The 13028-nt window shown below is 44.5% G+C and overlaps 1 protein-coding gene across 4 annotated transcripts in view; it reads right to left on the bottom strand.

Annotated features, from left to right (window-relative positions):
* otofa (otoferlin a) overlaps positions 1–4777 on the bottom strand; it is a 137203-nt gene extending 132426 nt beyond the window's left edge. For all 4 annotated transcript variants that reach the window (XM_029733007.1, XM_029733009.1, XM_029733006.1 and 1 more), the window contains exon 1: positions 4449–4777. In XM_029733007.1, the coding sequence (XP_029588867.1) occupies positions 4449–4527 (79 nt within the window). In that variant the 5' untranslated portion in view covers positions 4528–4777. The remainder of the gene's footprint in view (positions 1–4448) is intronic.
* Between the last annotated feature and the right edge of the window lie 8251 nt (positions 4778–13028).

The following is a 13028-nucleotide window of genomic DNA, read 5'->3' as shown; positions in this document are numbered from 1 at the left end:
GCATCTCACAAAGACACAGCGGTTGGAACCAAAAATCTCAAATTTGGACTAATCAGACCAAAGGACAGATTTCCACCAGTCTAATGTCCATTGCTCATCTTTCTTGGCCCAAGCAAGTTGCTTATTATTATTGGTAGTGGTTTCTTTGCAGCAATTCAACCGTGAAGGCCTGATTCACACAGTCTCCTCTGAACAGTTGATGTTGAGATGTGTCTGTTACTTGAACTCTATGAAGCATTTATTTGGACTGCAATTTCTGAGGCTGGTATCTCTAATGAACTTATCCTCTGCAGCAGAGGTAACTCTGGGTCTTCCTTTCCTGTGGCGGAAATGAGAGCCAATTTCATCATAGCGCTTGATGGTTTTTGCGAACGCGCTTGACACTTTCAAAGTTCTTGAAATTTTCCTCATTGACTGACTTTCATGTCTTAAAGTCATGATGGACTGTCATTTTTCTTTGCTTATTTGAGCTGTTCTTGCCATAATATGGACTTGGTCTTTTACCAAATAGGGCTACCTTCTGTATACCAGCCCTACCTTGTCACAACACAACTCATTGTCTCAAACGCATTAAGAAGGAAATAAATTCCACAAATTAACTTTTAACAAGGCACACATGTTAAATGAAATGCCTTCCAGGTGATTACCTCATGAATCTGGTTGTGAAAATGCCAAGAGTGTGCAAAGCTGTGATCAAGGGTGGCTACTTTGAACTATCTGAAATATAACATGTTTTTATTTGCTTAAAACTTTTTTGGTTACTGCATGATTCCGTATGTGTTATTTCATAGTTTTGATGTCTTCACTATTTACTAAAATAGTAAAAATTAAGAAAAACCTTGGAATGAGTAGGTGTGTCCAAACTTTTAACTGGTACTGTATGTACTGTACAGCACAGCATGTGTATGTTCAGGTTCTTGTACTGTATATCTGGACATAGAACATATATTATCTTAAGCTTCTTCTACTTAATAGACACATTGGTCAATCTATATGTTCCCTCCACTAGATAGATGTCTAACTCTGTGGTTACTGGTAACAAAGCTTACATAACCTTCCCCAGTGTCTGTTCCTTTAAGGGATTTAGGTTGGCCTGCCCAGTGGGGCAGGGGCTTCCTGAGAGAACCCTTCCTCTCCAGACAGGAAACAGTCTGATTTTAAAGTACCCAGGAGGCCTTGCTGACAGCCTGTAGCAGAGACCAGGCAAGGAGCTATCAACAACATCTCAAACACCAGAGAGAGAGGGGTAGATAGGGAAGGAAAGGGCGAGGGAGATGGAGAAGGACAGGGAGAGAGAGAGAGAGAGAGAGAGAGAGAGAGAGAGAGAGAGAGAGAGAGAGAGAGAGAGAGAGAGAGAGAGAGAGAGAGAGAGAGAGAGAGAGAGAGATGAGGTTTTCTTTCACTGTTAAATCAGACACATGGCCATTCTGCCGCCCTACAAGAATAGCCCCAGTAAGCAAAATGATGTTGAATATAATCGAAAATACATATTTTTCCAGACGTTGAAGTTAGGTTCAATTTAGGATCTGAATGAAAGGTGAAAATACGTATTTTCCGGATGCTGAAATCAGGTTAATTTTCCGTTCTGAATAAAAGATGAAACTTGGTATTTTACAGATATTGAAAACACGTATTTTCCAGGAGTTGAAAATATATATTTTCAAGACATTGAAATCAGGTTCATTTTTGGTTCTGAATGAATGTTGCAAATAAAGGCTATTCCAGACCGGACAACATCTGAACCAAACATAGACGTCTATGATTAGTTCAGATTTGGTCCGGACCGGACAAAAAAACAATGTCCATGGACGTGGAAATCAAGGCTGGTCCGGACTGCACCAGAAAAATAATTCCAGTCTGGACAAGATAAAAACAAATACGTCCAAAATGTGTTAGCGTCAAGTCCGTGCTTACTGAGTTATAGCCTACAAAAGGGATGGGAAATTCCAGTCCTTGGGGGCCAGAGTGGTGTCACACTTTTCCCCCATCCCTAGTCAACACAACTGACGAAACGGATTGCATTCTAAACTGAAGATCATGATTAGATGATTATTGGTGTCAGGTGTGTTAGCTGGGGCTGAGGCAAAAGTGTGACACCAATCAGGCCCCAGAGGACTGGAGTTGCCCATTCCTGGCCTACAGTGTCACCTGAAATGTAATTTTAGTAATGCCCGGTAGGCCTACCGTTTGTAAAAAAGAAAAAAACGTCCAAAAGACGCCGGCCTTAGTCTGTGCTTAGTGGGGCGTAGCCTACCATGTCACCCGCGATGGAATTTTATGAATGCCCACCCATGTGGTAGGTCGTTGCATGGGCTTTATCAGTGCTGATTCCTGTCTCTAATCTTTTTAAGCTCTGAATATCAGCTACCCAACTTTATAAAGAGGAGTTATCCTGAGCCCATTTGCAATGTGTTTGCACAGTGGGAAATGCAGAACCATTTTCTTTTTCGCTATGATCAGCTCATAAAACATGTACAGATACAAACTTGAAACCACTGATCATGACAATTTAGCCCACGGGATGAAACTCCTGGACAGCAGTTGTGAGTAGCGTGATTGTCCATTCCATATTGTCCATTTTACTTTGACCTGTACTGTTTTTTTGTTTGGTAACATGTCAGCTAATCTTTTATTTGATTGGGCGCCATTTAGGTTAGGCTATTTGATCGGAGAAACCGGCACGATGTAACATGTTTGTCTCGTTACATTATCTCCAGCCTGAAGGCTACAGAAAATACCACATACTCTTTCTACCATATTTTATATCTGCTACATGATTTATGTTGGATAATTTTTTTGGTCGGAATGTTGGTGGAGCGCCACAGTGATGCGTCTCTCCAACAGCTGCATGGAGAGTCACGCTGGGAATGGTAAATATTGTGCATCCCTGTCTTTGACAAAGTAGGCACTGCATATCATAGGGCGGCAGCAGCACTGACCTAAAAAAAAACATATGCCACCGGTTGGGGGGGGGGGGGGGATTATGTGAGGTTTTATGTGTGGTTGGATGTCAATTTAGCTCAGATAATGCCGCCTTTGTCAATCTGCCGCCATAGGCGACCGCATATTCCTGCCTAAGTTGTTACCCATTTCACTGACATCCTAAGTTAATAGATCAGAAACCGATCATCTTATATGGTTCCTTAATTCAACTGAACAACAAGCCACATAATATACGGTTTCAGTGCCAGGCAGCTTATACAGCAGGTGTCGAATTCAACTGGTCAAACGGCAGGCATGCACCTATGGCCAATACTGTTTAAGCAGGGTTACTGTGTAAACAGTTATTGGCCTTTCTTCTACAAACAAGTAGCCTACTCATTGTCATAAAGAGTTATCTCAACATTTCTTTCAATTACTAGTTCAGCATTGGGATGTCATAAATGTTAACCACAAACAATTAGTCACTGTGATGTCATAATAGAGTTATTAACCAATAATTTGACATTGTGATGTCATAAAAGTTTATCGCTGCAACCAGCGGCAAATTCAAAATTGGCTATATCATAAAAATTTGACAAAAGGTTAGCAGTGTGGTTAAGATTAAGGTTAATGTCTGCCTGCACACACACACACACACACACACACACACTCACACACACACACACACACACACACACACACACACACACACACGCAGGCTGTCTCAAAAATCAGAATTTGCTCTCCATGGTGCTGAAACGGGCAAACAGTTAAAACAGAAAACACACACAATTCCCTCCACACGAATGCGTAGCAGTCTAGCCATCTACAGTACCTATATTGTTCCTTCGTTTAATTGTTACATTGGGATTACCAATCTGTTTCCAATCAGACCTGCCTGGCCAGGGGAGTTGGCCATGATGGACCACCGACCACGGGACAGCTTCCTTATTAGAGTCCTTTCCGTGATGAAAATCAATGGTTTTTGATACTGTAAGATCCAGCTCAGATGAGCGCATTGCAAGGGAGGCTAGCCACCGTGGAGAAAGATGACAGCTGTAGAACTGTAAAACGTGAAATAACGGTTGCGTGTAACGACTAGGCCTATAGGGAAGAGAATATCATTTTGATCGATAGGACTATAGGTTATTGAACACATTTCTGAACTTGACGGTTAAAAAACGTTGTCCTAACTAAAATTGCTCAATAAATCATTGTTTATTTATGGGTGTTATGTATTCCAATGCTTAAAAGCGCTCCTCGCCTCCACAATCCTGTCTCTCTCCATCACCTCCTGGGATTGCGGAGCCAGACAGGGGTTTCCCTAACTTTTCAGCGCAACCACAGGAGACGCGTCACCACATTGGAGTTTGCCTATCCACAGGCTCATACACCAAATCACATTGATCACATCGCAAACTCCTAGGCACTGCGCAACCAGTATGACTATTCCTATTGGGTCATAGAAAGAGAAAACATCCTGGACAAATCATCTGTAGTGATAATAAAGTATTTGAGTTTGTTACCTCGAAATGTGACTTTGGCGATTCTGTCCCCCTTTCCACGAAGGTCCCGGATCGTCTTTAAGTGGACTAGAAGAGCCATGTCAACTTCGGTACAATACAGCACTTCAGGAAAAAATTAACTACAGTATTTTCCTTCAAAGAGCAAAAAACTCGTATATTCTGCTGATAAGCGTATCAACCAAATGTTCAATGATCTCTGAACCTAGACCCCCTCATTGCGTCTTTGGTGAAACAAAATCTCCTTCCATTCCGCACGAAGCATCTGCTTTATCTCCTTGGACAGAAAGAAAGGAAGGATGTCCAATTATTCATAAGCTTTCGTTTTATCCCGCGCTATATACTTCGTGACTGCTGGGTCTCACGCATCCAGGTGCCTGACTGGCGCATGTGGTGAAGACAGGGGTCTGCGCTTCGACTCGCCGTCATACCGGGGGAAGGGGCGGGAGAAAGGGTCTTGGACAGGGAGGGTTGCATTCTCAGATAAAAAATGTTTACCATTGTTGAGAATAAATTCACTATACAGAATATTTTGTGTGTATGTATTGATATGTAGGATATGTGTGCCGTTTTTACATGTATGTAGTTCTGTCCTTGAGCTGTTCTTGTCTATTAATGTTCTGCATTATGTCATGTTTCATGTTCTGTGTGGACGCAAGAAGAGTAGCTGCGGCTTTCGCAACATATCCTAATTAAATACCAAAATACAGGATGGGGTATCAATATTAAAAGTCTGTTTGGGAATTCAATTTTATTTCATTTTGTTAATACTAAAAGAGCCACTAACAGTTTTGAACATGCATCAATAGGCTAGGCCTACATGCCAATTGATTTGTGTGACTTGTGCTGATCTAATTCTAGATGAAAATTATGTTGTGACTTAGCTACATGTATCTTGTAGGGTACATAGGCTAGGCCTACCTTGTAAGAATTTGTATCTGTCAGTGGCAACCAGTCATCCAGGGCATGTGGAGCCCCACCAGTTTTGAGCCCCATATTTTCTGCAAACATAACTGTGCCCCACCTGCCCAACATGTGTGCATGTTGCTGTTTTAAATGTTTACTGTTGGCTATCTTTATCTTATCCGACTTGCCACAACTGAAGATCCTTTTAGAAAAATCAAGTAATTCTATTGCTGTAAAAAATAGGCTGTCCTGCTCCTCTCCTCTCTACCTAACTAACTAACTAACTAACTAACTAACTAACTAACTAACTAACTAACTAACTAACTAACTAACTAACTAACTAACTAACTAACTAACTAACTAACTAACTAACTAACTAACTAACTAACTAACTAACTAACCCTCACAGTCCATTCAGTTTGCATTAAGTCCCGTTAGTTTGGCTGCTCAGCCTACCTAAGTTATCCCTCACCCATCATAGCCCTGCCATTCCAAACCAATCAGAGAGCTTGGAAATGTGCATCTGGACACTACACCGCCCGCTTAGATCAGAGCATTATCGTAGTCCAAAGGGAGAAGACACACATTTCTGAGGACTTTTTTTTATTGTCGACAGCAACACAAATGTCTGAATGTTGTGCTTGCGTTGAAATAACCACAACAATAGCATTCCAAGTCATTCGAATTACCAAAATCATATAAACATCCTCAAATAGAAACAGCTGTACCTGGGTGTATGTGTATGTGGTGGTGATCAAGAGTACAGTCAATGGGCCTCAACATCATCTACTGACCGGACAGCTCTATAGAGGTCAGAACCAAACCAATCAGTTATAAGTACAGTGAGGGAAAAAAGTATTTGATCCCCTGCTGATTTTGTACGTTTGCCCACTGACAAAGAAATGATCAGTCTATAATTTTAATGGTAGGTTTATTTGAACAGTGAGAGACAGAATAACAACAGAAAAATCCAGAAAAACGCATGTCAAAAATGTTATAAATTGATTTGCATTTTAATGAGGGAAATAAGTATTTGACCCCCTCTCAATCAGAAAGATTTATGGCTCCCAGGTGTCTTTTATACAGGTAACGAGCTGAGATTAGGAGCACACTCTTAAAAGACACCTGTCCACAGAAGCAATCAATCAATCAGATTCCAAACTCTCCACCATGGCCAGGACCAAAGAGCTCTCCAAGGATGTCAGGGAGAAGATTGTAGACCTACACAAGGCTGGAATGGGCTACAAGACCATCGCCAAGCAGCTTGGTGAGAAGGTGACAACAGTTGGTGTGATTATTCGCAAATGGAAGAAAGACAAAAGAACTGTCAATCTCCCTCGGCCTGGTTCTCCATGCAAGATCTCACCTCGTGGAGTTGCAATGATCATGAGAACGGTGAGGAATCAGGCCAGAACTACACGGGAGGATCTTGTCAATGATCTCAAGGCAGCTGGGACCATAGTCACCAAGAAAACAATTGGTAACACACTACGCCGTGAAACCCTGAAATCCTGAATGATTCAGATGACAACGAGGTGAAAGTGTTGTGGTCAGATGAGACCAAAATGGAGCTCTTTGGCATCAACTCAACTCGCCGTGTTTGGAGGAGGTGGAATGCTGCCTATGACCCCAAGAACACCATCCCCACCGTTAAACATGGAGGTGGAAACATTATGCTTTGGGGGTGTTTTTCTGCTAAGGGGACAGGACAACTTCACCGCATCAAAGGGACGATGGACGGGGCTATGTACCGTCAAATCTTGGGTGAGAACCTCCTTCCCTCAGCCAGGGCATTGAAAATGGGTCGTGGATGGGTATTCCAGCATGACAATGACCCAAAACACACGGCCAAAACAACAAAGGAGTGGCTCAAGAAGAAGCACATTAAGGTCCTGGAGTGGCCTAGCCAGTCTCCAGACCTTAATCTCATAGAAAATCTGTGGAGGGAGCTGAAAGTTCGAGTTGCCAAACGTCAGCCTCAAAACCTTAATGACTTGGAGAAGATCTGCAAAGAGGAGTGGGACAAAATCCCTCCTGAGATGTGTGCAAACCTAGTGGCCAACTACAAGAAACGTCTGACCTCTGTGATTGCCAACAAGGGTTTTGCCACCAAGTAGTAAGTCATGTTTTGCAGAGGGGTCAAATACTTATTTCCCTCATTAAAATGCAAATCAATTTATAACATTTTTGACATGCGTTTTTCTGGATTTTTGTGTTGTTATTCTGTCTCTCACTGTTCCAATAAACCAACCATTAAAAATATAGACTGATAATTTCTTTGTCAGTGGGCAAACGTACAAAATTAGCAGGGGATCAAATACTTTTCCCTCACTGTATATAGCGAGTGAGGCCATTCACAGCCAACCACTCAGATGGGTGAGGGCATACCAGCCAACCGTTTTTACATGGTTCTTCTAGACAGATTTAGTGACCGTCATTTCTCCAGATTTAGCGACCAATAGTTTTAACATGGTTCTTCAGATCGCCGGATTCTGATCTGGTATAGTTGAGATGTTGAAGTACCCAGAAGAGGAGTTGTTTCCGCGCCCAAAATTGCAGAAGAGTTATCCTGCATCCCTAAGATGTACGGGGCTGCTGTCACCACCCTCCACATGCGAAGCCGTCAGTGGTAGTAGTCAGTGACCATACCCTCACCACTTGGGAGCTGATGAGGGAATACAAGTACCTGCGTCACGAGCAGCAAGAGATCAGGAGGGTGTGCTCTAGACCCTCCCGGCCTAAGTCACAGCCACGGAAGAACAGGTACCACTGCTACTCTCCTGACACCACCGCTCTAGGCCTTCCCGGCTAGAGACATCATCACTGCCACTGGAGTGCCATCACTGCCGGTACTCCCCAAGTTGGCCTGGCTACTTCCCTGAGAGACACTACACCAGGCCCTCCCGGCCTGAGTGTTCACCATCTCCACTGTACCATTGGGACCCCCACTACGTTCCGAGGTGACCCAGCTACTCAACAGATCTTCGTGGCTCTAGGCCCCTCTGGCTGGAGCCTACGTTGTCTCTGCCACTGCCATAGTGTCGGGAGCGCCACCTCCACCCAAGGTGGTCCAGCCCCTCTCCTGACCGACGACCCTCTAGACCTCCCTGACCAGAGGCACGGGAGTGTCGGGTCCACTTCTGCTCCCAAGAGAGGCCTAGCTTCCCAGCAGATGACAACTCCAGATTGTGCAGTCCAAGACATCAAGGTCTGCACCCTCCTCAGCCAGCTCTTCAACTAGCCACAATTAACTCTTACATCTAGACGTTCCGCTAGCGGAACACCAGTCCAATATCCAATGATTGGGCGTGGCGCGAAATACAAACTCCTCGAAAATCCGAAAACTTCAATTTTTCGAACATATGACTATTTCACACCATTTTAAAGACAAGACTCTCCTTTATCTAACCACACTGTCCGATTTTAAAAAGGCTTTACAGCGAAAGCAAAACATTAGATTATGTCAGCAGAGTACCCAGCCAGAAATAATCAGACACCCATTTTTCAAGCAAGCATATAATGTCACAAAAACCAAAACCACAGCTAAATGCAGCACTAACCTTTGATGATCTTCATCAGATGACACTCCTAGGACAATATGTTATACAATACATGCATGTTTTGTTCAATCAAGTACATATTTATATCAAAAAACAGCTTTTTACATTAGCATGTGACGTTCAGAACTAGCATTCCCACCGAACACTTCCGGTGAATTTACTAAATTACTCACGATAAACGTTCACAAAAAACATAACAATTATTTTAAGAATTATAGATACAGAACTCCTTTATGCAATCGCGGTGTCCGATTTTAAAATAGCTTTTCGGTGAAAGCACATTTTGCAATATTCTGAGTAGATAGCCCGGCCATCATGGCTAGCTATTTTGACACCCACCAAGTTTGGTACTCACCAAAGTCAGATTTACTATAAGAAAAAATGGATTATCTTTGCTGTTCTTCGTCAGAATGCACTCCCAGGACTTCTACTTCAATAACAAATGTTGGTTTGGTTCCAAATAATCCATAGTTATATCCAAATAGCGGCGTTTTGTGTGTGCGTTCAAGACACTATCTGAAGGGTAAAGAAGGGTGACGCGGGGACGCGTTTCGTGACAAAAAAATTCAAAATATTCCATTACCGTACTTCGAAGCATGTCAAACGCTGTTTAAAATCAATTTTTATGCGATTTTTCTCGTAAAAAAGAAGGCCAAGAAATGGTCAGACAGGGTACTTCCTGAACAGAATCTTCTCAGGTTTTGGCCTGCCATTTGAGTTCTGTTATACTCAGACACCATTCAAACAGTTTTAGAAACTTTGGAGTGTTTTCTATCAAAAGCTACTAATTATATGCGTATTCTAGTTTCTGGGCAGGAGTAATAACCAGATTAAATCGGGTACGTTTTTTATCCGGCCGTGAAAATACTGCCCCCTATCCATAACAAGTTAAGGAGACTCCCGCTCCAGCTGTGGAGCCACAGCCAGCCGCTGCAATGGGGCCTGTTCTGGTTGCTGTTGCCGAGTCGGCCTTTCCTCCCAGTGGGGATCCCCTGCTAGTCAAGACAGATGCTAGGGTGCCCGTGGTTCAACTGTCTGCTATTCTGGAACCTTCAGCATCAAAGACTCCACCTGCTCTCCCTCAGGAGACCCTCACTAATCTTGGCCCAAAGCCCAAGCCCGCGCTGAAGTCGTTGCCTGCACCTTGGATGGAGCCACAGCCTGCAGCTACTGCAGAGGTCAAGTACAGGCCAGACATTGGGGCCTCTCCAGTCACAGCCTCGCGGGACCTGCCGGTCCCAGGCCTGGAGTCCCTGCTGGCCCCACCTGATAGCACCATGCTAGTTCTGGCCCAGAGGGTCCTGGCACCTCCAGACCTTGCCTCAGGGTTCCTGTCATCAACCCAGGTGACCCACCTGATGTCACCCCTGATGTCTCCCCTGACCTAGTTGTCCAGTACCCTTCCTTCCCGGTAGGGTCAGAGTTCCCTTCCCAGCCGGTAGGGTTAGAGTTACAGTTTTGGGCCTACTGGTATGTGTAAAGTGTCAAGGCTTTGAGTGTCCTGCCCCTCAAGTAGGTCCAGTCTATCCTGCCTCCATGGTAAGGCCAGAGTTCTCTGCCTTTCCAGTAGGTCAAGTATGTTCTGACCCTCAAGTAGGTCTAGTGTATCCTGCCCTGCATGGACTGCAGAGCCCCCTGCCATGCTAGGCCATAATTTAGCTGCCCCACCTGCAGGTCTGCAGTCTCCTGACCTGCTCAGATCGCAGCCCACTGCCTTATTTGTTAGGTAGTTGTCTATCCCACCAGGTTTAGAGCCTCCTGTCTTACAAGGCCCCAAGTTCATTGTACTAGGCTCGCAGTCTCCAGACATAGTCAGCACACAGCTCCTTAGCCCGCCTAGCTTAGAGGCTTCTGCCCTGCTAAGCCACAAGTTACCTGTGCTTGGTTCTCAGTCCTCAGCCCTCGTCTGCCATCAATCTTTAGCGTTAGGTCATTGGTCTCCAGCTGCACTAGTTCTGCTGTCTCCAGCATTTGTCGGCCCTCAGTCCCTAGCCCAGGAAGGTCATCAGTCTCCTGCCCCACTAGAATCAAAGGTACCAGTTTCTCTAGTAGGCCCAGTACTCTACCCCTCTCCAAGTCCAGCATCAGTTTCCCTGGCAGGTCCAGCATTGTTCTCATTGTCAAGTTCAGAGTCATTTTCCCTGTCAAGTTCAGAGTTGTTCTCCCTGTCAGGTTCAGAGTCAGTTTTCCCTGTCTCCTCGTAGCACTCACCTCTGTCATCATGAAGTGCTTTGAGAGACTAGTCAAGGATAATATCACCTCTACCTTACCTGCCACCCTAGAACCACTTCAATTTGCTTACCGCCCCAATAGATCCACAGACGATGCAATCGCCATCACTCTACACACTGCCCTATCCCATCTGGACAAGAGGAATACTTATGTAAGAATGCTGTTTATTGACTATAGCTCAGTATTCAACACCATAGTACCCTCCAAGCTCATCATTAAGCTCGAGGCCCTGGGTCTGAACCCCGCCCTGTGCAACTGGGTCCCGGACATCCTGACGGGCTGCCCCCAGGTGGTGAAGGTAGGAAACATCACATCCACTCCGCTGATCCTCAACACTGGTTCCCCACAAGGATGCGTGCTCAGCCCCCTCCTGTACTCCATGCTCACACATGACTGCGTGGCCAAGCATGCCTCCAAACCAATCATGAAGTTTGCAGATGACACAACAGTAGTAGGCTTGATAACCAACGATGATGAGACAGCCTACAGGGAGGAGGTGAGGGCTCTGGGAGTGCGGTGCCTGGAAAACAATCTCTCACTCAACTTCAAGAAAACAAAGGAGATGATCGTGGACTTCAGGAAACAGCAGAGGGAGCACCCCCCATCTACATCGACGGGACCGCAGTGGAGAAGGTGGAAAGCTTAAAATTCCTTGGCGTACACATTATTGACAAACTGAAATGGACCACCCACACAATGGTGAAGAAGGAGAAACAGAGCCTCGTCAACCTCAGGAGGCTAAAGAAAGATGGCTTGTCATATAAAACCCTCACAAACTTCTACAGATGTACAATTGAAAGCATCCTGTCGGGCTGTATCACTGCCTGGTAAGGCAACTGCAACGCCCACAACTGCAAGGCTCTCCAGAGGGTGGTGCGTTCTGCCCAACGCATTACCGGGGTCAAACTACCCGCCCTCCAGAACACCTACAGCACCCAATGTCACAGGAAGGCCAAAAAGTTCATCAAGGACATCAACCACCGGAGCCACTGCCTGTTCACCCCGTTATCATCCGGAAGGCGAGGTTAGTACAGGTGCATCAAAGCTGGGACTGAGAGATTGTAAAACAATTTCAATGCCATCAGACTGTTAAACAGACATCACTAGCACATTAGAAGCATTTAGGCATAGACTAGGAATCACTGGCCACTTTAAGGAATGGAACACTGTCACTTTAAAAGGCTCGATCCCTTTTTTCAATTTTCACCTAAAATGACATAACCAAATCTAACTGACTGTAGCTCAAGCCCTGAAGCAAGGATACCCATATTCCTGGTACCATTTGAAAGGAAACACTGAAGTTTGTGGAAATGTGAAAGGAATGTAGGAGACTATAACACATTAGATCTGGTAAAAGACAATACAAATAAAAAACCAACCGTTTTTTTGTATTTTTTTTGGTTCCATCATCTTTGAAATGGACCATCCAGGTGAAATTTAGATTTCGGCCACTAGATGGCAGCAGTGTATGTGCAAAGTTTTAACTGATCCAAAGAACTATTGCATTTCTATTAAAAATGTTGTATCAAGACTGCCCAAATGTGCCTAATCTGTTTATTAACCTGTTGGGGCTAGGGGGCAGTATTTGCACGGCCGGATAAAAAACGTACCCGATTTAATCTGGTTACTACTCTTGCCCAGTAACTAGAATATGCATATAATTGTTTGATTTGGATAGAAAACACCCTAACGTTTCGAAAACTGGTTGAATGGTGTCTGTGAGTATAACAGAACTCATTTGGCAGGCCAAAACCTGAGAAGATTCCAAACAGGAAGCGCTCTCTCTGACCATTTCATGGCCTTCTTGATCATCTCTAACCAAAACAGGGGATCTCTGGCATGACGTGACACTTCCTACGGCTCCCATAGGCTCTCAGAACCCGGG

Source organism: Salmo trutta, chromosome 35 (assembly GCF_901001165.1).
Source record: "Salmo trutta chromosome 35, fSalTru1.1, whole genome shotgun sequence".
Lineage (NCBI taxonomy): Eukaryota > Metazoa > Chordata > Actinopteri > Salmoniformes > Salmonidae > Salmo > Salmo trutta.
Note: the sequence above shows the minus strand (reverse complement) of the source record. Positions and strands in the feature narration are given on the sequence as shown.